The 27,093-nt window shown below is 41.4% G+C and overlaps 1 protein-coding gene across 2 annotated transcripts in view; it reads right to left on the bottom strand.

The window, feature by feature from the left end:
- Positions 1-27,093, bottom strand: part of CDHR1 (cadherin related family member 1) — an 81,774-nt gene that overhangs the window by 42,887 nt on the left and 11,794 nt on the right. For both annotated transcript variants that reach the window (XM_090058114.1, XM_090058115.1), the window contains exons 3-9: positions 22,776-22,921; positions 21,411-21,461; positions 18,727-18,816; positions 17,962-18,048; positions 11,023-11,139; positions 9,660-9,803; positions 3,312-3,390 (exon numbers count right to left, since the gene is read on the bottom strand). In XM_090058114.1, the coding sequence (XP_089914240.1) occupies positions 3,312-3,390; positions 9,660-9,803; positions 11,023-11,139; positions 17,962-18,048; positions 18,727-18,816; positions 21,411-21,461; positions 22,776-22,921 (714 nt within the window). The remainder of the gene's footprint in view (positions 1-3,311; positions 3,391-9,659; positions 9,804-11,022; positions 11,140-17,961; positions 18,049-18,726; positions 18,817-21,410; positions 21,462-22,775; positions 22,922-27,093) is intronic.

Below are 27,093 nucleotides of genomic sequence, written 5' to 3'. Positions count from 1 at the left end.
GTAAATACTTGATTATTCTGGGTTGGGAACCTGATGCTGGATGCTTCCCTCCCTTCACTTCAGTCTGCATAGAAAACTAGCCTTGGATGGTTTTGCATCTGAGTTGATTGTTGGTGCCAGGAAATAAAACTAAAAAAAAATAAGAAATGCTTTAAAATGGAAGATTTCAGTCCTTCAGAAATGAAGGCTGATTGTGTAAAGGCCAAGTCATTTTTCTCTCTCTCTAACTTGACTTTAATGCTCATTTTAAAACTGTCCAATAATGTCCCATTTTGCTAATATCTGCAATAACTGCAACTTCATTAAAGTGCATTAGACACAACATTGAACAGATATTGACTTATGTGGTGGTCAATTATCAAGATGCATAGGCCTGAAAAGTAATTTCTGACCAAGAAGAAGCTGAAGTCAATAGTAGTTTTAAGCAACAATTCACCAAGATATTGCCTAATTACCATAAGGAAATTGGTACCTCAGAGTATGTAGCATTATGTACTTCCTGTGAAAAAGCACATTTGGAAACTTAAGAGTTTCCTTTTAGAAACAAATGAACAAAACATACAGTTTGAAACAAAACAACGAATTAGTAAATAATTAACAACTGGATGCTAGTATTTTTCTGAAATCTTGACAGCACAAATTCAGGGTTGAGAATAATGACCTGGCTTTCCACTGAAAGGCAGGAAATACTGCAGTGTTTGTCCTTGCTCTCTTACCGTTCTTTTCCCAAATCAAGGGATATGTTGGCCAGAAGATTTACCACTGCCTTGCACTCTAAAACCATGGTTAGTCCTTCCCTCCTTTTCTATTCCCATTTCCTGCTAGAAATATCCTATTACAATGTACATGGAAACTTGGATAACATTTGCTGGTCTTGAAGTTACGTTTACATCCTGGTGCTACCTGCGCTCTGTTCTCTCATCTCTCTGATCCTTAATATTTCTCTTTAAACCAGTTTATTTCCTTTTTCTATATTTTAATGACTCATTTTCCTTTCCATAACCACACCTTTCTCACATTTTTCTTTCCCTTTATCAAGCCCATATCTTTCTGCCCTAATTTATAGGACTGTGCAAAATGGCACCATTTTGTTTTGACTGCATTTCGATGGAACAGCATTTCATTTTGAATTTCATTTTGACTTGAAGCTGCTGTTCAATTTTGTTTCGCCAAAAGAGTTTCGCTGTTTCACTGTTTCACCCATAGTCTATCATGGGGAAGCTTGAAACAGCCTATAACTTTGTCATTTCTGGCCTGATTTGGATGAAACTTGCAGGAATAGTAGCCTGCCAAGCTTCAAGGAGATTGGTGCAGGAGTTTCAGGGAAACTGCACAAAGTCTTGAAAGCAAAAAACTCATGTCACATGTACGTGTTAAGGCGCAGCAGGATGAAAACTGCAGGTGTGCTAGCCCCTGATGAGGCCACAAAGCCTGCCAAGTTTCAAGGAAATATGTGTAGGGGCTTCTGGGTTCTGGGGCCCTGCACCTTTGGCTGCTGATAGGCAAAACTTGTGACATTGGATGCTTGTGGGACTATGTGTGTCTTGGGGCACAGGGGGGTGAAAACTGCAGGCCTACTAGCCCCTGCTGTGGCCACAAAGCCTGCCAGCTCTCAAGGAGATAGGTGCAGGGGGAGTCTGGGTTCTGGGGCCCCGCACCCATCTCCTTGAGAGCTGGCAGGCTTTGTGGCCACAGCAGGGGCTAGTAGGCCTGCAGTTTTCACCCCCCTGTGCCCCAAGACACACATAGTCCCACAAACATCCAATGTCATAAATTTTACCTGTCAGCAGCTAGAGGTGCAGAGCCCCAGAACCCAGACTCCCCCTGCACCTCTAGCTGCTGACAGGCAAAACTTGTGACATGGGTGCGTGACACTGTGTGTGTGTTAAGGTGCGCCCTCACTCAACTGACACCAAGGCAGAAAGCAGGGCAGTTCAAACAATGCTGCCTTCTTTGCAGAGTTTCCATCCCTCCCCCTAAGCACTGGGATTGAAAGGGATCTCAGGAAAGAATGAAAGTCACTGGCCAGCTACACCGTCAATAATGAGAGCACTGCTTCTCCCCACTTCCCCATCTTCCCCCTCCCTTTCCTTACTTTCCTTTCTGTTTCCCTTCAGGCAAGCCCAGTTGAGCTTCAAAACTCGAAATGTTTTGAAATTTTCAAAACGTTTCGACATGCCTTGTTTCTTTTCAAGGCTGTTTCAAAGCTCTATGTTTCATTTTGATGTTGCTGTTTCAAGCTTGAAGCAAGTCAAAACAGCATTGAAATGAAACTGCCAGAGAAATTTCACACAGCCGTATTAATTTATCTCTCCTTCACATTTTCCCTGCACCATCTCCTTCCTTTTATTCTTGTCCCATGCCAACATCCTCTTTCTCTCCACATTGTCAATAATATTTCCTCACAATTTTTCTTTTCATTCTCTATCTTTCCTTCCCCCTGTATTCTTTCTGTTTCCCCTTCCCTGCTTGTCCCTGCCCCATTATTTGCCCTTTTATCCCCATTTAAGCAGAAGGTATCTCCCATTCTCTCCCATTTAGGGGTAAAGCACGGAAGACAGCTTTCTAGCAGAATTAAATGTCATCACGTCTCTCCATACCTTGCCTTATCAGTGGCTTATACCACTTTCTGCCACCAGATCCAACCACCATATATTTGACTCATCAGGTGAACATGGTTCTTGTTACTATCTGTTGACCCCTTTTGTAACTGGTACCAGGTTCTGAAACCTCCTCAGATTTCAGATATTAAAAACATGCACAAATGTTTAAGAACTTCTCAGGACAGTTGATGGAAAACCTTTTCTACTTAAAACATCCTGCTTATTCCAGTATGGTGAGCATGAAGCCTCTTTATACATGAATGCCCATTCCACCCGTAAGGTTTGCAAATGTTGACCTATAAAGAATATTAAAGAATATTCATCACAATATGCACTGTTCTCTGATATGCTCACTGTCTTCCTTTGTCTACCAACTTAGGCAGGAAAGTCCCTTAATAGTGGGACCATGCCTTCCTTTATATCTTGTCAAATGCCAAGTATACTATGGTGCTTAACAAATAAAAAAATAAGTATTATTAATGGTTCGAAGATGAGAAGTGCAGCTCCATGAAGAAAATACTAAAGGTCAATGAATCATCGCTTTGCTGCTTGCAGCTAGACAGGGACTAGGAATAATTTCAGATGTCTGGCACTATTTTATGACAGTTTTCTTTAGACTTTATTAGACTCTAGCACACCACATTTTAATTTAATGTTGCATCTACCTTTGACATTCCTTAGGATTTCATACCAACTTAGTCTACTCACCGTTCACAAGACTGTAATGAATATTGTTAGGCTTTCCTCTGTCACCGTCAAGAGCAATAACTGTTAGTACCTCAGAGCCCTAGGGAAGAATGGGGAATTACAGTCTATGTAGTGAGATCAAAGAATACTGAAATTTCTACTGCATATTAATAAAATCCACTTTAGCCAGCCCCCCTGCTCTCCCCAACAGGGTGATAGATGCTCTTGCTGTGGTTGCAATAGGAATATGGCAGGGACTCATAGTTCTTAGCTTGAAAATCACAGCTTGACTTTGGGCAGGCCATTTGCTTGGTACAGCTACAACTCTTTGGAGGGCCCAGGTTAGGTTTCAGGACCAGGCACTCAGCTTTTGTGTCCCTTTCCTCCATTCTTCTTCCTGTAAATCTCCCAGTTGCTTATTCATGTGCTGTAGTGCAGGTGCTGATTCTTTCAGTGAGTTGTGATAGGAAGCAAAAATCAGTCTCAGTACCTATATACACTTTCCATTCAGCAATGCAGGTTGACATCACAGCTGCTCTTGATTCGAAGTCTGATATTTTGAGCAGGATAAATCTTCCAAGGGAAATGTAAAGCTTGGCTAGCAATTAAGTTTAGAAGTTCTGTCTCCTGGGAGAGACAGGACTGAGATACTTCTGGATTACTGAACCTTTGCTTAGGATAGCTCTTTATCAAGGTAGAATTCTGTGTGGCTCATGGCCTTAGGTAGGTGGCCAGCCTAAGTAGCTGGCTAAGGCCAAATCAGACTCTGGTTTGACTGAGCAGTGCCTACAGATTTCCTAATTATTAACTTGAACAGAGGGTGGCCTGTACTTGGGAAATCAGCTGCTGCTACTGTCTGATGCAAAGTCTAGTTGACTCTTTTTTCCTGTTGTTTATAATGGTTGAATCTAGCAAAGTTGCACTGTGTTCTGTTTCTTTCCTCCTCCTCTTCCCCCCCCCCAAATGGGAACATTCATTTTGCAGCACTGTCAGCGAAGAGATTCGTTATCTAATACCTACCCTGATCAGCTTAATGTCAGCATAACGTACGGCAGGCACAACCTTTGTTGATATGTGGAATATGAAGTTGGTCCAAAGTGAGATATTGGCCCACAACAGTCCCAGTGTTGCTCCTGATGATATACTGTGTTATTTGCCCAACTAACAGCTACCCATCTACTCTACCTTGTGCAGCTCTCTATAAGCAATGAGAATAAATAATGAGAATACTGATCTGCTCCCCTGTGGGGTTTCTGATGAGCACAGAGCTGCCCACATGAGCATTTCAGTGACAATACTGACTCCATTAGCCTGAAATAGAGATTAAACCCTCTGTGAGGGTTTTAAGGTATCATTGCTTTTAGTTTACATGGGAAAACCAACCATGGAAGTGGCCAGAAAGAACCTGGAAAACAATAAGAAGAGATAGGCTCAAGCCACAAAATTTGGATACAGGATACTTAAGCAGGGTTTAGGAGTATTCAACAGGAAGGTTTTAGTTTGGCTTATTGCAAACTAGAGCCGTTTGCAAAATTCAGACTAGTACCAAATGCAAATTTCCATTATGCTATACTATGCAAAAGCCTAGGAGAACTTTAATTTAAGATTCTGGCCCATTTCCACATCTAATTTTAATCTGAAGAAGCTACCTCTGTTTCTTCTGTCCTCTTCTCATACAGACATACCGTTCATATAATGGGACTAACTTCCATTTCTTATAACTCCTTGATCACAGCCTGATTTATGAAGTCTTTTCTCCACTTTTACTGATACTAAATGAGGTGAAGGAGCCTAGCATGTTGCAGAATAAGACCTCTACATTGATCCTGCAAATATCACGCAGCTCATGTAAACAGCAAAACGTACAGTTCAGTAACTTTTTAAAATTTCCATGTTTTGGAATTGCAATGTGTTTTTTTGCCTTTTAGTTTGCCAAGAAACAGACAGTTTCTAGAAGGTTACTACATCATTTTTGTTCTTTCCAATTAAATTGAGATAGAGTAGAAACAAATTAGGGCGTCATATGGCAACATTCTTTGTAAGTACTCTGAAATCTCATAAGTGTAAAATCCTGATGAAAATTCATTGTTGTCTTTAAAAGCTTTATGGGCTTTCCTTTTTCCTAACAAGCATCACTCTGGGCTACATTATTCCAAATTTGTTACTATTAATAATGTTTATTCACAGACATAGTTCTACTGCATCCAGGAGAATAATCCAGAATACAAGTGTTCAACAAAATATGCAAAGCTGTTATAATCTAACCCCTTTGAAAATGCCAGTCAATATTTTTGTATGGGGAACACTGAGAGAATGTTAATTACTTGCAAAGAACAAGTGGGAACGTTTTCATGATGACCACTACTTATTTCAAATAATGACAGCTTTCTGTCAGAGCAACAGCACTGTCAGAACATACAATATATATGCTGGCAAATACCAACCTCAAAAAGTCATTTAATTTACCAAACTGATGAACAGGATATTCATACATGAAACATGAATAAACATCTACAGAAAGTGTCAATATTATTCTGTGGGCTGGAGGCAGACTTTACAAAAAAAGATTGTGGAGGAAACCCAGAAGTTGATTGAATACATGGCTGATCACCTCCTGGTTGTCCCCCTGACAGCGTATCCTTGACAGTCTGGTAGCTTTAGAGCTGTGACAGTCGCATAGCCCCTGTCTCCTTTGTCACCATTTATCAGAGAAGTTCCCACAATATTAGATGTCAGAGATACTACCTTCATAGTGACTCCAGGGAAGGTTGTACTTGGGACCTTATGGCATAATGGGCAATAGGGTAGCAGAATCATAGAGTCTTCCCTAGCTAATATTCGTAGATATTAGGGTCAGAAGGGACATCAGCAGATCATCTAGTCTCACCCCCTGCCCCTGGCAGGAAAGAGCACTGGGGTCAGATGACCCCAGCTAGGTGCTTATCCAGTCTCCTCTTGAAGACCCCCAAGAGAGGGGAGAACACCATCTCTCTTGGAAGCCCATTCCAGATTCTGGCAACCCTTACCATAAAGAAGTTCTTCCTGATGTCTAACCCGGATCTGCTCTCTATCAGTTTGTGGCCATTATTTCTAGTTACCCCAAGGGGTGCCCTGGTAAACAGAGCATCTCCTATCCCTTGCTGTCCCCCCACCATGAAGTTGTAGATGGCCACAAGATGACCTCAGACTTCTCTTGCAGAGGCTGAAGAGATTTAGGTCCTTGTAGATCTCTCCTTGTAGGGCCTTACCTGGAGGCCCCTAACCATATGAGTGGCCCTACTCTGAACTCTCTCAAGGTTATACACCTTCTTGAAATGTGGCACCCAAAACTGGACACAGTACTCCAGCTGTGGCCTTCCCAGTGCCGCACAGAGGGGAAGTATTACCTACCTGGTGATATTCTACAGAGCTAGCTGATAGCTCATTGACATGTGAGCTAGTAAGTAAAGGCCAAATAAAGGCTGGTAAGTAAAGGCCAAGACCAAATATTTCTGTTTATTGATATGCCCAGAGTCTTCTGTGTCACTTGTGCTGAGTGGTCAGGTGAATGGGGTAGCTCATTTGAGTTCTCTTACAGCAGCTCTTTGAATCCCAGTAATGGATAGTTCTATTCACTGTGAGATCAAGGGGCAAAAATACCTTTCATTTTGGAGAGTAGTGATTGAACATAAAGTTAGCAGGAGACTTGATTGGACATCAAGGTAGCAGAAACTTCTTCTCCTGCTAAATGCAAATAACTATAATGTCACTGGGATAACGGAGACCTGGTGGGACTCCACCTGTGACTGGACCATGGTTATAGACGGCCAGACCCTGTACAGGAGGGATCGAGTGGACAAAAGGGGCGGGGGCATAGCTATGTCAAGGAAAGCTACATGTCCCTGCAAGCCAACATTGGCACCCATGGTGGATGACTTAAGACACTTTGGGTTAAAATCTGTGGGGAACACAGCACAGGGGATACTATGGTGGGGGTGTACTACAGACCCCCTACCCAGAGTCAAGACCTTGACCAGGAGTTCACCAGGGAATTGGCTGAGGTCACACGATCCCAGTGTATGGTTGTCATGGGAGACTTTAACTACCTAGGCATCTTGTGGGAGGAGTGCTCGGCCAAATCTGAGTGGTTGCAAAGCTTTCTCTCATGTGTGCACCTCTGTCTGACGCAGGAAGTTTACAGGCCAACAAGAGATAAAGCGCTGCTTGACCTCATACTGGCAACCGGGGATGACCTAATCAGTGACCTAACGATCGAAGGGAAGCTGGGTGACAGTGACCATGAACTGATCACCTTCACCATCTGCTGTAAAGCTGGCAAGTCAGTCAGATCAGTTCCCTTGGCTCTCCAGGGAACTGGCAGACCTCCTGTGTCTTAAAAGGAAGACCTACAAAGGATGGAGGACTGGAACTGCCACCAAGGAGGATTACTCTGCTTTAGTCTGGACCTGCAGGGAGCAAACCAGGAAACCCAAGGCTGTGATGGAACTCCAGCTAGCTACAAATATCAAGGAAAATAAAAAGTCCTTTTTTAGATATGTGGGGAGTCGGAGGAAAAGGAAGGGCAACATTGGACCCCTGCTAAACCAGATGGGGCAACTGATGCCCAGGAAAAAGCAAACTTGCTAAATGGGTACTTTGCATCAGTTTTTCACCAGTTCCATGGGACGGCACTGCTCACTATGGGTTAGGGAGGTCTGGGTGAGGGAGATTTCTTGCCCTCCATCGAAACTGACATCATGAAGGAGCACCTTGACAGGCTGGATACCTTCAAGTCAGCAGGCCCTAATGGGCTACACCCAAGGGTACTCAGGGAGCTGGCAAGCATCATAGCTCAGCTGCTGGCACAGATCTTTGAGCGCTCCTGGTGCTCTGGTGAAGTGCTCAATGATTGGAAGAGGGCCAATGTCATGCCTATCTTCAAGAAAGGGAGGAAAGTAGATCTGGCAAACTACAGGCCCATCAGCCTGACCTCTATCCTGGGGAAGGTCTTGGAAAAGTTTATCAAGGAGGCCATCCTTAACAGAGTAGCTGAAGGCAATATCCTGAGGGATACCCAGCATGGGTTTGTTGCGAGTAGGTCTTGCTTGACCAGTCTCATTTACTTTTATGACCAGGTGACTTATCACCTGGACAAGGGGGAAGAGATCGACGTTGTATACCTCGACTTCAAAAAAGCCTTCAATCTGGTATCCCATGATCACCTTTTGGCTAAACTGGTTAACTGCGGCCTTGCCATCACCGCAACCCACTGGCTGGGGAACTGGCTCCGCAGTAGGATCCAGAGGGTGGTGGTTGATGGGAGCCAATCGTCTTGGTGCACTGTGACCAGTGGGATCCCACAAGGCTCTGTCCTAGGGCCTGTACTTTTTAACATCTTCATCAATGATGTGGACATTGGTGTCAGAAGCGGACTGGCCAAGTTCGCTGGCGACACCAAACTCTGGGGTAAAGCATCCACACCTGAGGACAGGAGGGTAGTTCAGGCAGATCTTAACAGGCTCATGAAGTGGGCAGATGAGAACCTGATGGTGTTTAACACTGAAAAACGTAAGGTTCTCCACCTTGGGAGGAAAAACCTGCACCATGCTTATAGGTTTGGCAGTGCTACGCTGGTTAGCACTACAGATGAAAGAGACTTGGGGGTCATGGTTGACCACAAGATGAACGTGAGCCTTCAGTGTGATGCTGCAGCTAGTAAAGTGACCAAAATGCTGGCTTGCACCCATAGATGCTTCTCAAGCAGATCCCCTGACGGCATTCTCTCCTTGTACTCGGCCTTGGCGAGGCCGCAGCTGGAGTACTGTGTCCAGTTTTGGGCTCCACAATTCAAAAAGGACATGGAGAAGCTTGAGAGAGTCCAGAGAAGAGCCACGCACATGATCAGAGGGCAGGAAAACAGACCTTACGACAACAGGCTGAAAGCCACAGGGCTCTTTAGTCTGGAAAAGCACAGGCTCAGGGGTGATCTGGTGGCCTCCTATAAATTTATCAGGGGTGCTCATCAGGATCTGGGGGAACGTCTGTTCACCAGAGCCCCCCAAAGGATGACAAAATCGAACGGTCACAAACTCCATTGTGACCGATTCAGGCTGGACATAAGAAAGAACTTTTTCACTGTCTAAGCCCCCAAGGTTTGAAATAAACTGCCGCCGGAGGTGGTTCAAGCACCCACTTTGAACGCCTTCAAGACATATTTGGATACTTATCTTGCTGGAATCCTATGATCCCTGCTGAATTCCTGCCCCTGGGGCAGGGGGCTGGACTCGATGATCCTCTGGGATCCCTACCAGTCCAAATGTCTATGAATCTATGAAAGGTGAATGTGTTTATTTCTTGGCTCTCCAGAAGGTGAAAGATAGTGATACTCACAGCCAGGGTATCCTCATAGACATATCCATAGTAGGGAGTCCCAATGAACATGGGAGGGGTATCTTGAACATCTTCCACATTGATAGTGACTGTAGTTGTTGCTGAAAACACCTTGTTGTTTCCTCGGAGCTTCCCACCACCATCCTGAAAGAACACACATTGTAAAGATCACAGTGTTGAAATTTGCCTGAGACCCCTTGATTGTGGACCTATCAGTTTACAATACCACACACATCTCTGATTAGCCTTCACTGTTCATTCCTAAAGCTATTATAAGCTATTATATCTCTAACAACACACAGAAGAACAGATGCATGAGAATGAGAAGCAAGGATTGTGGGGAGGAGGGTGTGTGTGTGTTTATTTCATATGTGCTTAGCAAGAAAATGGTAATTTTTCAGGTCAATACTACGTGGAAATAGATAAATGATATTAGAACCAATCAGCTAATGCCAACTGTTACAATACACTCTGCCTGTTGTGTTTCTGCTATTTTCAGCTTGTTTTGTTCCCTTTCTGATTAGAGGGACAGCCTGACTCTCTCTGGAGTTAAGAAGTGGTTAGGTCACTACAAAGAATCATATCATTTTGTATTTGATATCCTGTGTATCAACACCACTTAGGGCAGAAAATTCCAGGGCTTTCAGAAAAAGGGAGAGTTAGAAAAAGAAGCAAAAATTGGTCAAGAGGATGTATAGCTTTTTATTCTAAATGTAGATCTAACATAATAGGAAGAATACACCACTTCAAGTAGCATTGCTAGGGAAGGCTTAAACAGAGCATGTGATCAAAGTCTCCTAGGAACTCTCTTCTGATATAATCAAAAGTGTAGGAGAGCACAAAGCCAGCAGCTCTTAAATGGCTACAATGTATAAATGATTTTTGTGGACTGTGGTACCATTAGCTCTGTGTTCCTGACATGCAAAAGCCAATTAGAGAGAGGACTCAACCTTTTAACTTCTACTGCTTCCACGCTCTGGCTACAAATGAATAATTTTGCTGGAAATTTAAAAAGTGGGTACATTTTGGCATCTTCATTGTAACAAGGAAAACTGGGAAAGTAAGTTTCTGAAGAACAGAAGTGTCACTTTCATCCTGTGCTAAGATAGTTAAATTTCAACACTTATATGTTGCTTCATGGCCTTAATAGTGGTAGACAATGCCCACAGGCAACACTCAGCTGACTGTTGCACATTGGCCAGAATGAGGGTAGGCCAGGAATTACATTCGTCTGGGTCTAATTCCCACCCAAGAGGGTGGTGTGGAATGCTGGCTCTAGACTTTTGCAGCATTCCAAATGCAGCTTTGCATAGTTGCAGCCCTTCCCCTTCTCAGTATCTTCTCTCAGGAAAGAGCTTGATACCTTTGCAACAACGGTAACAAAATGAGTCCTTGATTTTTCATAGTCCAGGGTAACCCCTCTTTTGATGCGAAGAACACCACTGTGCCGGTCAATTGTAAATTTATTAGTATGGATGTTCTGGAAGAAAAAAAATGGTAGTGAAAGATTTGAGGCATAGAAACAAGATTGCTGTTGGGACTTAAATTTTACTTTATCTGCTCAAGGGAAAGACTAGAATAATGATAGGGTTGGGAGGGAAATATGTCATAATTTAGTTAATGAATTTCACTTCTATGTGTTTATGAACAATTCATGAACATACTACAATTTTCTCATTATTTAAAATAAGTCACAAATGTAACGTAGACATTTCCTGACCTTTTAGTGTTTCATTTTGCAACCTTAATAGCTTACTTCATTCAATAGAATTACCACAGAATTTTTTAACAGAAAAAAAAAGATGGGGAAAAATGCACAAAAAATTTTGTGCCCCTTTTCAGGACTTAGTTCAGAACTCTACCAGACTTTCAAAAGCAACTAGGAATTTTTTGGATGTCCAAATTGAGGCATTCAAATGGGTTCTGATTTTCATAAACCCTTGAGTGCTCTGAAAGTGTTTGAAAATCAGAACCCTTTAAGGTGTCTAACACTGGGCACCCAAATTGTCTTGGTGTATTTGCATAGACACTACTACTGGAACAGCTCAAAAGAGCTTTTAGGAGGTGTGGGCCAAATGAATGCAGCTTAGTCCAAATGTGGACCGCTACTTGGGATCTGGCTGCTGCTGCTATTTCCCCCACTGCCTAGCGCCACCACTGAAATGCTGTCAATACACTTTTTTCCCTAAATATCAACCACACCAATGCTTCCTCCACCACTGAACTGCTACCAATATCCTAGTTTTGTGGACTGGATAACATTGCTCAGTAGGCTGATTTGGCCTTCAGGCCATAGGTTACTGACCCCTGGTCTAAAACATACCCTGTAAAAAAGCTATAGAAAAGAGAGACCCTGTTCCACAAAACTTAGGAGCAATTAGACCTGGAGTCAGAAGTTCTTGTGGAGTCATTCCTCCGACCAGTGTACATTTCAAGTAGAATTTTTGCTACATGGACTAGCCAGCCACACATGCATGTATGTCAGAGCCTTTCTCAGCAGCACAATTTATAAGCTTAATGAAAAAATGACTGCAAAAATCAATTGCACTTGTATTGTGCAACTCAAAAACACCATGGCATTTCATTATAATAAGAATATATGCATGCCAAACTTCAACTTTTGACTTCAATTTGATGTGACTGCATGCAGGATTAAGGTAATACCAATGTTGTATAATGGGAAAGTACATATTTTTCATCCCCCTACTATTAAAAATAAAGTGACTAAACCAATTTTACTTAAACTTTAGACATTTTCTTGAGGCACAATCCAAATCTGGACATTTCTGCCACAAAGGTGAAAGTTTAAGTTATTAACAAGCAATTCCAAACAGGAATCTGAACAGATGCCTACATGCAATTTTAATAATAATCACCATGGCCATACCTGCTATCAAATATTAGTTCCACCTGTAAAAACTATCAAGTTATGATAACAGTGCTCTGTACACAATGTGTCTGTTCAATGGGTGATTATGTATGATATTAATGCAACTTATTGACTGTTGTTTGCTTGTTGATAAGGAGAAAATGAAGGTCACTTGTCACAAAAGTGGGAAACATTGGCAAAGTACAGGACAAAAAATGATAATAGAAATAAAATTAAGACTGATTTTCTGCAAGATAGGTGGGTTTTTATGTACTGACTTAATCTGCATGACTTGCAGGAACTGCAGAGAAAATCTGTAAGTGAAACTGGATTTAAAACGATTCCCTTTGCAATAAGATCAATGTTTGTATAGGGTTTCTTTTTTCTTTTTGTCTGTTCAAGGTATTTAGTTTAATGTGTCTTTGCTTTCATTTACCTCCTAGAAAGAGGATTAGCTTTAATCCTACATAAATACTTTCTGAGTAAATCCTCTAATGAATCAGTTACTTGGTACAGTTATCCCTGCTTCTCACTGGGCACATCAACCTGCATGGACCATGGAGGCAAAGCAGAGTTTGCAGTACAAGAGACTGGAGAGAGTTTCATACCCAATCTGAGTGCCAGCTGTTTGCACAGCACTTCTGCAAAGAGTTCTCTTAATAAACAGCCATTTGCTGGCATTCTCTCTTGTGTTTAAAAGCAGGAGAGGGCTAAGTATGGATAGTCAAAAAGCCCGAGGTTGAATTGATTCAATCTTTGCAGGTTAGACTAAGCTGTGTAGATTGAACTGATAAGCAAGTGAACAGACATTCATTTTTTATTCTGGAAATGCAGCCACATGTCTGCAGTGGCCCAGGCCAGAAGCCAGGGTGAGAAGAAGGGGGAAAGGGGGAGGGGAGGGGTACTATACCACCACACCCCCCTTGCTTGGCTGGAGCAGACAGCATGGGCCAAGGCAGGCTTGCCCACCCTGTGGGGGGAGGGTGTTACAGGGGTGGTGCAAAGCATCCTGGCATGCTGGGAGACTGTGACTTAACTTGAATCTGGAGGGGATCTGAGACAGAAGTCCATTAAATTGAGTTAGCCGAAAGGCTAGGGACAGACATTCAAAAAGCCTGAGCCTGAATTGATTCAATCTTTGCATGTTAGTCTAATCTGGCTAGGCTAAATCAGTTTTGTAACCAGACAGACATCCCAGAAATGCAGGCACATGACCACAGTGCTTCAGGCTAGAAGCCGGGGACTGAGGAAGGCATGACCAGGCCCCGGCAGGACACCCTGATTAGGGAGGTGTCCCTCCCCATGATAACAGAGCATTTATCAGCATTTAATATCTCATCAGAAAACAAAGCCTCACTCATTACGGGCTCTTCTTAAACAGCTTTTTCCAGAAGAAAATGCATACCAGCCTCTGGCTTCTTTACTATTCATTCAGAAAGAGCACACACGAACTGCAGATCCTTCCTCAGGCTGACAAAGGGTTCTTAAACCAAAAAACTTTCTAAGAATTTTTTTTCCAACTATTTAGTTGGTCTAATAAAAGATATCAGATTTACCCAAGGAACCTTGTCTGCCTTTTCCAAAGGAAGGAATGAAGGGAAATTATCATCTGAGCTGTTGATTACCTCCAAAAAGCCTTAAGTGGACACTGTCCTATCTGCCTTACACAGCATTAGCTAGCATATAACATACTGACTAAAGTCTGTGCTGTGGGAGAGAGGAGGAAGGGATCTCTACTTAAGCAGTGAGTGGCGAGAGGTGGGGTGTGGGCCATGGGGAACCCAGCAGACTCCCAGAGCTCCAGCCAGGGAGCAGAGGAGAGGGGGCAGCCCTGCTGTAAAGTATGCTGGGATGCTTAAATCAGCAAAGGGTCTGGGACAGACATTGCATAAACCAGTTTGACCCAAATTGTTAAGTCTGATACTACGTTCAGCCAGGTTCATCTCAAACCAGTTTCAGCCATTTTCAAACTGGTTTATGTGCACTGAACAACTAATCTGTTACAGGTTTAAACCAGTTTATGATCACTTAAACTGATTTATGTGTAATATCTGCCCCTAGCTAAATCAGTTACCTCTGATACTACATCCATCCAGGTTTATCCTAAACGGATTTTGCCCATTTTGAAAGAAGTTTATGTGCACTGATCTTCTCTTGTGTTACACATTTGAACCACTTTCCAACCACTTATACGAGTTTTTGTGTAACTTCTGTCCCTAGCGTATGAGACACTATGTTGGGGTGATTGACGTGTTGTGTACAGCTTCATGACAAGTGACAAGTCCTGGATTCAGAGGCATAACCAGGCAGCTCCATGCCTTGGATACCTTTGGTGCATGGGACAGCTTCAGCCAGCTGCTTAAAGATGGTGGGGGTGACTGGGGCACTGGCTCTGGGTGTTGACTCTAGGCAACATTAACACCATCTGAGTTCCAAGACCAGCTGTCACCATGCTGCTGGTAGTGCAGCCAATGATGGTGTCTCATGCATTGCTGCTACCCATGGCATTCAGGCATCTCAATATACTTTTGGTGCCAGCTGTTGCATTGCCAGCTGTGGTGGTGGCTAATTTTGTGCACCTCCTTCCCTCCCATAGGTGGCACCCAGACCTGTTGCCACAGTCACCTCTCCTTTAGTTATGCTACTGCTTGGACTGATGCAGATATTACATTGACATTTAGCCTTTGACATTTTCAAAACCAGTTGCATTTAAGTGCTGAGATGGATTTTCATTATGTTTTGCTTTTAAAGGAATATTTTTGCTTTTGCATTATGCTTTGACCCAGGGGCAGGCAAAATATGGCCCACAGGCCAGATCTGCCCTGCCAAGCTGTTCTATGTGGCCTGTGGGACTCCTAAAAATTTAGAAAATATTATCTGCTCCTGGCAGCCTGTCAAAAAGTACAGGAGCCCAGGGGCAGTAGGACCGAGGGGTAGCCAGCAGCAGGAGGCGGAGTCCAGCCCTGCCCACCCCCACCCAGTTCTCTGCCCCCATCCTGCTCCGGCACCACTCCTGGCTCTGAGCTGGACCGGGGAGCATGGGAACTTGCCAGTCTGGGGGTGTGTGCACACATACAGGCAGGGGCAGAGTGTGTGCATGCAGGCAGAAGCAGAGTCTGTGTGTGTGTGTAGGCAGGGGCATCCACACCCCCCTCACACTGCCTTACATGTAGACCCCCACACCCACACCCCCTCAGACCCCCCAGCCACCCTCCCTGCCACACAGCCCTCCACCAACCCCATACCTGCTCACACCCCAAATAACCACCCCCACCCCCACAAACCTATACCCCCCACAATATACAAGAGTAAGACTTCATTTTAAGCTATTGTGCAATCACCTATATTTCCATTGTACAAACACATGTAAACCAGAGCAAACATTTTTTTAAATCAAATTAATGAACGTTGTAGATGTTTGCTTTTTAGAATATAATTTGGTGTTTTTCTGGTTCCAAGATGGCAAAACCGCTTGCTTGTTTGTTCTGCTGTTTGTGTTTTATATTTTGTTAACCCTGTTTTGTTAATGATTGTAAGTGTCTAACCTTTGTTGAATCCTGCCCCCTTGGGGCATTGTAGTGTCCACTATACCCTCTGATTTATGCCTCTTATGTTCCCGGTATTAAAAGGTAGATGGTTAAATCCCCATTGGTGGTCTGGCTCTCCTCTGTAGGGCAGGAGAGTCCCTACACCTCCCATAGCACTTGTGCACCTGCTTTGATCCCTTCAACCGGAGAGGGGGTACCTCTTGGAGTACTGCCCGGGTTACAGAGGCCTAGCTAGAGAAAAACAGGGGTCAGACCCAGGTTGGCAAAAGACCCCAACATACAAAATACAATAGGCAGTCTCCCACTCTCAAGAACAACAACAATAATTTCCATCAAGAGGTGGCAGCTGAGTAGAGGACGGGACATAAGAGTTCCAAAGCAGAGTCCAAGGGCACCCCACATAAGGTGCAGCTTAACAGGGAAGATGGCATTGGAGAGGGTGAATTGTTATCGTCCTGTATGTATTCACAGAGCCAGCTGTGGCAGAGCAAACTGAACTGTCCATGCACTGGTCAAACAAGGAGCCACTGCCCTGAATTGGAGGGTGGGGCTCACATCCACAAGTGTGATTTCATTTCCGTGGACTAGGATAGTTTAGTGGTGCCCAATCTCAGGCACTGTGGGACAAATAATTGGCGAAGGGCCAGCCCATGGGCCTGATCCAGAGTGCAGAGTTGTGTCATCTGGCCTGCAGGTGACAAATTGTTACCAAATATGGTTTTGTGATGTGACCCACCCTATTCATTAACCTTGCATGAACCAGTAGCAGGGCAACTGCTCACAAAGTGCTTCATTTCTGTGTTACTCACAGCAATCACAGTGTTGCTGGTGTTTTATAAAATAGTATGGTGGAGGCATGCATATTTTTAACCAAGCTTAGGCAGTGATGCTATTAGTTCACTAAGACTTGTGGATAGAGAGGTTGCCCTTGTTTGTACTTTTATTCATATTGCCAAAGTGAGGGTAGGCTCCAGATTAAAAAGAAAAAAGAGTGAGATTATGTTGTGAGAAAAAAGTAACCATGAGGATGTCAACAATATGGCAGGAAACAGATGATCTGGTAGAAACTTAAAACACTGCATAAGTTATCAGCAGTGAAATCATTAGGGGAGAGCAGCAAAAGTCAAAAGATGTGTTTAAATGAATATGTGGTGACGACCAAAAATATTTAGTCATGTGTATTAGTCTTTTTTTTTAAAGACAGACCCTACTTCACCATCAGCTTATAATGCTGAACCCAAACACAAGAATTTTCTCAGGGGCTCATCTCTATTTGTAGTTGACTTCTGTCTGGACTCCTGTTTTCTCACCACCCAGTAATTCATACTGCTTCAATTATCCAGGTACAATTAAAGTGGGTGAGCTTATAGCTGTGTGAATATATTCATAGTGGTGTAGCTTATTATTTTAGGAAGGGACTAATTTATCTGGGGAAAAAGCATCTTTACACTAATGTAACAACATTCACACTGGAGTTGGAGCTGATATATTTCTTGTAATAAAAGAGCACATCCCTAACCAATAAACTATACTAGTATAAGAACTGCTTGCAGTCTAGGCAGCACAAATAGCTAAGACCGAGGACTGTGCACAACATAGCTAAGCACTGCTAAGTTAGGCTGAGAAGGCTCAGAGAAAGCAGGAGTGGGGCTCAAGGTGCCTGAATTCTGAACTGAAGTTGAACTCTGACAGTTCACTGCATTTTCCTAGGTGTTGCCAATTATTTTAGAATCTGTTTCTCATGCACTGTCTGGATCACTACTGGTACTTATGGTGATATATATGTCTGTCAGGTTAAGCTTCATGGACTCATCTTATTCTTCTGGTTCCTACATACCTTAGCAAAAAAGAGACATTATTTGAAAAATGCAAGCAAGACCCTTACCTGTAAAAAGTAGTTGATGCTTCCTCCAGAACCTGTATCTCTGTCCACTGCTTCAGTCTTGAGGATGCTACTCCCTGAGGGAGTGTCCTGTAAATCAAATGAGATAGCAGATTCAGAGGTGTCTGCAGAGCAATGCAAGGTAAAAGATGAGATGGCTAAAAGATTAGGAATTAATAAGTAAGAAGACAAGAAATGAGAAGCAGAGAGAGGAATTAAAAATCTGGAGAAATAAAAGCTGGAGGAATTGATAAAGGACAAGTCAGTGAAAAGGAGAAGTGAAACTTATGTGTGGATAAGCAAGTGTATCAACCGAGAAGGTAGTGCGGGAGACAATAAGAAGGGGAGATAAAGAAAAATATTTTAAATAAGGGGGATAGGGACAAAAAAGGGAAAGAGATACTTTCATAGGGTTCAAGGAGATAATGAAATCTGAAATTATAGGAATGACTTTCCTAGAATGCTGCTCTTCCTCCATTTGAAGTCGGTGGTAACATTCTCATTGATATTAGTGCAGAAGCAGGCCTTCTATGGAAAATACTGTGCAAATATCACAGCTTCATCTCTCATGCTATTATTGGAGGACAATAGTATAAGACTTCTCAGGAAGTGTGCATGACACAAGCACCCAATATCTAACTAAAATTCCATAATAAAAAGTAAAAGTTCATCAATGATGATATATCATCATTAAAAACATACTAGATCTACTTCTATGCATTCTGTTGAAGCATTGAAACATGCAGTATGCAAAGGAAGTCAACCAACCTCTGGGACATGGACTATGTAAGGTGTGTTGATGAACTCTGGGCTCTCATCGTTGGCATCTGTTATAAGGATTCTGACTTTTTCATCAACCTGGAGTGGAATATGATGAAAACGTAATCAAACTGAATTGTAGCACTTTCATTTGTCTGCTCTTTCATTTGTCTACTCTGTCTCTCAGTAATTCTCAAACAGGGTGATGTGAGATCCTTTAAGTGCAGTAAGGGTTGGCATGCAATATTAGCACTACTAGGTACGCAAAAACCTACCCAAGACTCACAAGATAAACCCAGAGATTTCAAATAGGTATTCATATGTCTAAAAACATCCTGACCTATCATGCTCTTTCGGAGTTCCTTGAAACAGAAAAATTATTCCATTCTTTCTTCTGTAGTAAAGAAACAAGCGAAAGCTAAGAGTTTGCATTTTCAGAGGGGCATCTTAAGTCTAAAACATTGAGAACTGCTTGATGAATAATTTCAATAGCAATGGAAAAACTTTTTTGTCATGGAATGTCCTTCTGCTACCAAATCAGAAGTGGAAACCTGCCCCCCCCCCAGCAGCATAACAAGTCTTCTTAAATAATTATTTTAAGAATGGAAGGTAAAGTGTTCTCTGAGATGAGTATTTTGATGTATGCAATGTCTTACAAAAGTCTCAGCACATTATATAAATTACAGCTGATAGGCCTGATTTTCAAAGTTAGTTTCATACTTATTAAACTTGCTACAAACCTAAACATCCTACTATGTGCATACAAATAGGTGACCTGAGCAGGTGCATGTTCAAATGTGTCCCTTCTTGACCATGCTGGTGCACAAATGACTCATCAACAGGTGCTGGTGTAAGGAAATAGGTATACAAACAAACGTTACCTGTAAGTAGCCAGATTGTAAACTTACAGGGCATCAGTTATTCTGGTAACCATCCCATTTACAAACTCTGACCCCTTGGTAAATTCAAGTTATTTAACTGCACTTTCATTAAGGGATAATCTACTTTGCATTTCTACATAGTAAAAGTGTGCACATAGGCAGTTATCACAGAGTAGCTGACAGGCTGTAAATTCTTATCCTACCCTACCTTGCAGCAATTTATTTATGTTTCCAAACCCTTTTTGTAAGTAGGGCATGAGCACAGATATGCATATGATTTGGAAAATATCTTTCTACATATACATCTAGAAATCACTGTGGCATCCAACAAAATGTAGTCCCTTTTGTATTTATAAATATATAGTAGACAATAACAACTGCCAACAAAACTGCACATTTATTAGTGAAGTAAAGAGACATATTTGAATTATATAGTTGCCCTAATTATGGGAATTTCTATGGTACTCATCATCTTAGTAGTTGAGTACCACTCAAATGTTCACAAATTCTTTATTTGAGGTGGGAAACGTTCCAGATAATCATTGTTCCAGTTTTATTGATGGGGAAATGAAAATGGAGAAGTTAAATGACTCTTTCAGGGTCTCATGGATAGTTTTGTGACAGATTGGGTGCATCTACACATGAAATTAGTGCATAGTTCTCACCAGAATTTATTGCTCCCAGACACAGTGTTTACATGTGCACCTGGGGCTACAGTACATTGAGCTGGGGCAGGAGAACCCCGGCTGGCAGGAGGCCAAGGGTAGGGGGTAAGAGGGGTCAGCCTGCCAGCCCGGAGCTGCTCTGCCTCAGCTTAACGTGCCCCAGAGTAACTGGCTAGGGCACAAGGATGCTACAGTGAAGGGCTGGCTAGTCCTGGTCACCATCTACACATGTGTTGTGGTACACTAAATAACTCTGCCATAGGATAGTATTTGTATCAGACAGTTAATGGAAGAGTTAATTAATTTACTCTGGTCTAATAGTGCCACTGTGTAGACAGTGAAGCTTTACTGCGGAGTTAGTTAGTCAACTCCTCAGTAAAGTGTGTGTGTAGATGCTCCCACTGAGAAATAAAAACAATATTTTCTGACTGTCAATCAAGGTCACAGCCAGAAGCCTGTTGGGCATGCCAGTTTCCGTAACGAACTGTACACAAGGGAGCAAAGTCACTACCATCCTATCTGTCCACCTCTGATTCCACACTCCAAATTACCAGATATTTATTTATAGCTGAGTCAGCTGAGGGCAGCCTTTAGCATTCTGAAGATAAGACTCAAGCTAATGCCTCTGGATCACCTTAACTTCTTTGCTGCCCTCCCCCTCTGGCTGCCAGTGCTGTGCCTTAAAACTGAAAAACTTGTTTCTTTAAAACAAGTGAAAACAGGAGAGAAGTTTGTGGGACCCCTAATGAAACATACCAAAGATAAGATGAAACAGCACATTACTCAGTAAAGACTCCTAATACCATTCTGAGGCATAGGTTCACTAGGAACTTAGGGAGAGGAATACCTGATCCTGAATCTCCAACTCTAACTTGTGTAATGCCTTATATTTTGTTACAGAGCCTCCAAGAATCTGGCACGCCTAACTCTTCTTAAGGGCATGAGACCCAAGGAGATCACAGCCCAAGACAGATTCCTGTTTGAAAATGCTATGTTTGCAGCCTAGTTTGAATCAGACTGCCCCCTTGGACAACAGAATTCATAATTATCTAGAAATGACTGTTCAACGAACAAGATTTAGGCGTGACCTACTATGATTTCCTTGACACCGTCAGTAAAACAAGCATTGGCAATTTTGAATACTTACTGTATTTATGCCATCTGAAATACTGACTATTACTTCGATTTCATCTTCTTTCTGCAAATAAAGGAATCCATGTAAAACAGATCCAGTATTTAGCAAGATTCAAAGAAGCATTGAGTGTTTAAATAAATCACAGAAGTATCCAGCCCTATTATACTAACAAAAAAGAAAGCCAGTTAAATCATAGCTTTTGGTGTCAATTTGACCTAGTCCCAACAATAAGGCATACTTGGACAATCATCTTTCAGGATCCTATGCTGTAATCTGTGATATACTCTTATGTTTCAGATTTTAAAATGATCTTTTGCTATTAGGATGAGCTCTCTTCTTGGGGGACAGATTACTTTACATGTGCCTACCTCCGGACTCCTTACATCTGTAGCATCTTATGCTGACCTCTGTTAGAGGTAGAATAGTGGACTGGATAGACAAAAGTATTCCTATGAAGATCTAGATGAATTAAATCCTTATATTTTTCAAGAATACAATGACTTAAAGAGTTATTTTGTGAAAGTTTTACTGTCTTTGAAAATGTTTTTTTAAAGTTGAAGTCCATCCAAGCCTAACAGTCATTCAGCTAATGTGGTTCATTTGGCTAGGATCAAACCCACCTTTGACTCCACAACCTAAATAACCAAGGCATCAATTTCTAACTAGATCTACTTGGGTTGACCTTTGGCATGAGTCCAGAGTAGAGTTTAACTCACACTTCTGGACCTAGTGAGACACCTCCACCCTTTGGTACCATATCTAAAGGAATTTGTAAATCTTGAATAGTCTCATCTGAAAAAGCAACTCATGGGTTTAGAGAACAGGATCCTGGAGTAATCTGATTACCTGAAATACCTTATTAGTGGGGCTATCTTGGACTGACATTATTTAAATGGAAACATCTCTCTTAGTGCCTTTTATGTCTATAATTTTGAATAACCTCTTATATAAATATTTAGAAAAGTTCAATGTAGCAATATAGCCCTTAATATAGCATTCTAAATCTAAAAAAATACTTGTGTGGATATAAAAAAATGTGCACAGCGAAGCTTCATAACAAAAATCAGATTTTATCCACAAGGTTTCGGAAAACTTAACTACATTAGGAACTACACAGGAAACTGACGGGAATAAACAGTGACCTCCAGCAAGAGCTTAACAGCCTGGTGCCTCCACATTTTGCGTAAGAGACAGTTTTATGCATAAACTGGGATAATGGGTGATAGGTAATATAATACACTATATAACTAATGTCAGTAATATTCTATTGCATCATAAGTTGAATGATTTTGGGACCAAATGAGTTGACGCTATTCTGTAAAGAACTTGAATTGCTTGCTGGGCCCTATAGGGTGGTACCATTTCACTGTACATTACCTCTCTATCAAGTTCTTCAATCAATGTGACATTCCCAAAATTCACATCAATGGCAAAGTATCGTCTTAACCCTGCTTCAAATTTAATTCCATAGGTTACAGGTTCTCCTTCTGGGTCAGTTCCATTCAGAGTATACACATGTGTACCTGAAGAGGTGAAGTGAGTTATTTCACAAAACTGTTCTGTGGTAACTTCAAGCAGCATGTATTTTCATACTATTTCTTATAAATGAGTTCCTTGGTAATGTATTTGTGTATTCATAAATAACAAGTAGTTTAATGGTTTTGATGATAATTTTCTGCCTATTGGTTAAATCCAGCTCACCAAAGACCATTGTCCCCCTCCAGAACTCTCATCTGCAGAATACCTTTAAAATCAGCCATTTATTTTTATCTATGTACCTGGAAGAGGAGTAGCAGGCCTTGCCTGAACCCAGGCAAGACCAAGGTGATGATAACAGAAAAAAGGGAGACATCAAATAAACTGTCTCCTCTATTAATTTTAGGGTATCTACTCTCAAAATTTCAGTTAATTTGGAGCATGAGGGCCCTTTGGGCCCTCAATTTTACTGGAGGCCCCCCAAAATAGAGAAATATGAAATACCCACTGCCTCCTATGACCAACCAGAAGACACTCCTCCTCTCCTTGTACTCAAAGGGTAGCTATCTTTCACTGGAAAAATGAAATGTAACAAAACCAAGGAGGCTCATGAAAACAGAAGAGAACATTTGTACAAGAGGTCAGTGTAGGCTATGGAGTTCAAGAAATAAGAGAAAGATTACAGACTTTCATCCTTTCAGAATTAAATAAATGCAAAATTCTTACTTACTAAATTCTTCACAGACAGCCACTCATTCACATTCAAATTAATGAACCATGTAAACTAATCAATTTACTCCTTTTACAAGCTAGGAAAAGATAAATTGTATCATCTATTTTTAAATATGTGAGAAGTCAATGCCAACTTCAGTGAACTGGCTCTTTGTATAAAAAGTGGCATTTCCTGCAGGACTGTAACACCTACATTTTCAAAACATTGTGAGGCATATTTATTATGCAGCTTCCTTGCAAGGCTCTTAGTCTATTTTTCACTTACAGAGCATCCTTCATCCAAGGTAAAGTATTTTACAAAATTAATTAACTGGGTCTGATCGTGTTGTTGTGCTCATTTTTCATAATTATCTGCATTTTCCAATAAGTAAAGTGAGGCATAAATGACTTAAGTTAATTGTTCAAAGTCATATAGCAAATTATTGTCAGAGTCAGGGACAGGACTCAGGTGTCCTGATTTATCTTCTACTGCTTTACCTACTGGGCAAGTCACTCCTTCCACTGAAAGTTTTTCACAGCTCTAAAATTATGGTTTAATCTTTTTTCCTGGTTCAGATTATAAAACCATTCTTATATAAAATAATATTTAACTCGGTGGCAAAAGTCCTGGGATGCAGAAGTTGTGTGGAGGAGGTTAGGGATAAATCTTTTCCCTGCCTTTGTCAGTGAGCCTGGGAAGTAACCAACAGCAAAAAGAGGAGAGGTGTGTTTGTGGTTTGAGGGAGAAATTAATATGGCAGAGTTGGACTTTGGATTTAGGCATTCACATGAGGTGTGTACCATTGTCAAATATAAGCACCATATTTTGCCATGTTCCATGTTAAAAATACTCCAAACACTGAATTTTGTATGATTTTAACTATAACTCAGGTCAGCTTCACTTGGATTTAATCTCATTTCAAAGCAAAACTAGACAGTGCTGTTGCAGGTTACTATATCCTTAACTACTAACAATAACATAATATTACTCTGTTGCTGTAATTGTGGTGCTGTCAGCAGTATCTGTGCACCAGATGGGTTCCCTTTTATATTCTCAGGTTTGTAATACAACCTGCTCAAAGCTCACTTGCTTACCCTGTGGATGCAGCAATGAACCTCTCTCAATAACAGCGCCATGGACTATTGGCACAACTAGCAACATGGCATTGGAGGATCATAGTTAGCCCAGACTGATTATTTCCGTATACGTATATACAGAGAGAGAGAGAGACTATTCTGATTAGTTTTCTGAACACTTAGTCACATTGCACTGCAACAGTGCATGGCATTTGCACAATAATCTCTGCTACTGGCCCTGTGCTAGAAACAGGGACTGTCTTTTAAATAAAGATTATATTCTGCAAAAACTAACAGACACCTCTGTGAACCAACTCAACAAATCCCCAGTGAATAGTGAAAGTTTTCAGAACAGGCTCACAAAACTGGCACGTCACTTCATTTTCCTCTTGGGATTAATCAAAAGAGAAAAAACTAAAAACAATGTTGTAATTAAAAAAGTGAGTAGGAAAAGCCATTGGGCTGTTACACAGGATGTTTTCTTTCTCCCACTTCTTGCTCCTAAGTAAATAATTACAAAAAGGAAGGCAGAAAATCTTACATGTAGCTTTTTTTTAAAATAGAGTGACACAGGTGGGTACGTAGATATCTACATCCTGTCTTAGCCTTTTAAAGAAGAGAGCTAATTTTCAAGTGCTGAACATCTAGCAGCTCCTGCTGATTTCAAATAGTCTCATTTTTAAAAGCTTGGTCTTTGCTGTTTAACAAGTGTAAGGCTAAATTCTTATCACATTTATATAGGTGTATATCTGAAGTAACTCCACTTAATTCATTGTGAACACAGTATTTTTCTCACCCTCTTTTTCTTTTTACAATATTTCACTTCTTAATTACAGTCTCACTTTCTGTGCCTCTTCCCTTATCACTGTCTCTGTCTTGTCTGTTTCCTTTCCAGATGCTGAACTGTTTCTTTGCCTTCCAACTGATCTCCTCTGCCTATCTGAGATGTCCTGCTATGGGTTTCTTGCACATTTGTCTATGTCAGCTGTTGAAGCTATGTTTGCTTAAAAAAACCCCTAAATTTTGTGTTTCAAGTGCTGTGAACATTAGTGATAAAAATAGCTCTTGACATTTGCAGTCTATTATACCTTTCACCCACAGAAAGAGAATCACTTTAATTAAACTCAATGATACCATCATATGGCAAGCTCCTAACACCTCCATTATAAGAGACATGAAGTCACAAAGGCAAGGGACATGTCTACCGTCTCATAGCCATGTTGGTGACAACCAGTGGATCTTATCTCCTTTTCTTTGGGATGGGCACCACCTTTTGGTAGTGTGTTTGTTCACCACTTAGGACAGTGGGGTCCATGGCTAGGGTTCCTGGACAATACCACACTACTACTAAAAAATACAGCATTACTCTCTAGAAACATTCTATAGCAAGTGCAGCATACAGATTTTCAAAGAATACTTTATTCAAACACACATGAAAGTATTTTAACGTGGACTTATGCAAACCTACCCACTAAAGCATAAGTAGATGGGGGACAGAATAACAGGAAAGTAGGATCTGCAGAGAGGAACATCCCTTTCCAGGTAAGTCAAATATAAGCTCTACCATCTGTCCTGTTATTATAAGTCTACACACTGCTTCTGTTGAAATCTCTTAAGGAAATTAAGATCTGCACATGCTAGAGAATTTTTCTAATAGCTCAAAATGATATAAAATATTGATGCTCATGTAAAGTGTGTGATTGTTGAAGTTTCCAAAGAGAAAATGAAGCCCTTCATCGATCTTCATTTCTTTTGTGGGTATTACACACCTTTGGTTTTGCAAGTGCGGGGTGTTTAACGTGCCATTTTCACTGGATTGTTTGATTGTAATTTCTCTACTGGTTCAGTCTCAGTTCCTAATGTTAGCTGACTTATATTTTAATGCACAAATTCTCCATATAATTAACACTCCAGGAACACTTTTCAGCACAGTGTTAATTCCAATTAAAAAATCTACTCTTGGCACATAGACTCTACTTACTGAAAAGTAAGTACATTCAAAATCCAACTAACATCTTATGTGTGGGTTCGAGCAAACAGCCTCTTCCTGTCAGACACATAAGCAAATAAAGCATTATTCATCTAGGCACAGGGAAAATGCTGGTAAAGATCCCAGTCCTGAAGCTCTAACGTACTTACTTTTATTAAAAACCTTTATTAAAGGCCAACTTCATCCCATAAATCCATGTTAGTCAACAGGAGGATGAATTTGGGCCAATGAGTCTACTTGCATTACAATACATTATCAGGTCTAGAATTCTGAAAACAAATGTCCCCTTTGTCTTATTTTGCCTATTCTGTGAGTTGACTTCTGGGTCTTGGCTGTGACATGGTTTCCTGGTTATCCACTTTCATAAGATGTTTATGTCCCTGACAACAAGCAAATACTTTCCAGCCTTGTGGGAATTTGCTGTTCGTGTCTCAGTCAAAT

The sequence above is a fragment of the Crocodylus siamensis genome, chromosome 7 (assembly GCF_052110815.1).
Source record: "Crocodylus siamensis isolate JL-2025a chromosome 7, ASM5211081v1, whole genome shotgun sequence".
Lineage (NCBI taxonomy): Eukaryota > Metazoa > Chordata > Crocodylia > Crocodylidae > Crocodylus > Crocodylus siamensis.
The sequence above is the reverse complement of the archived record's forward strand: the minus strand, read 5'-3'. Positions and strand labels throughout refer to the sequence as shown.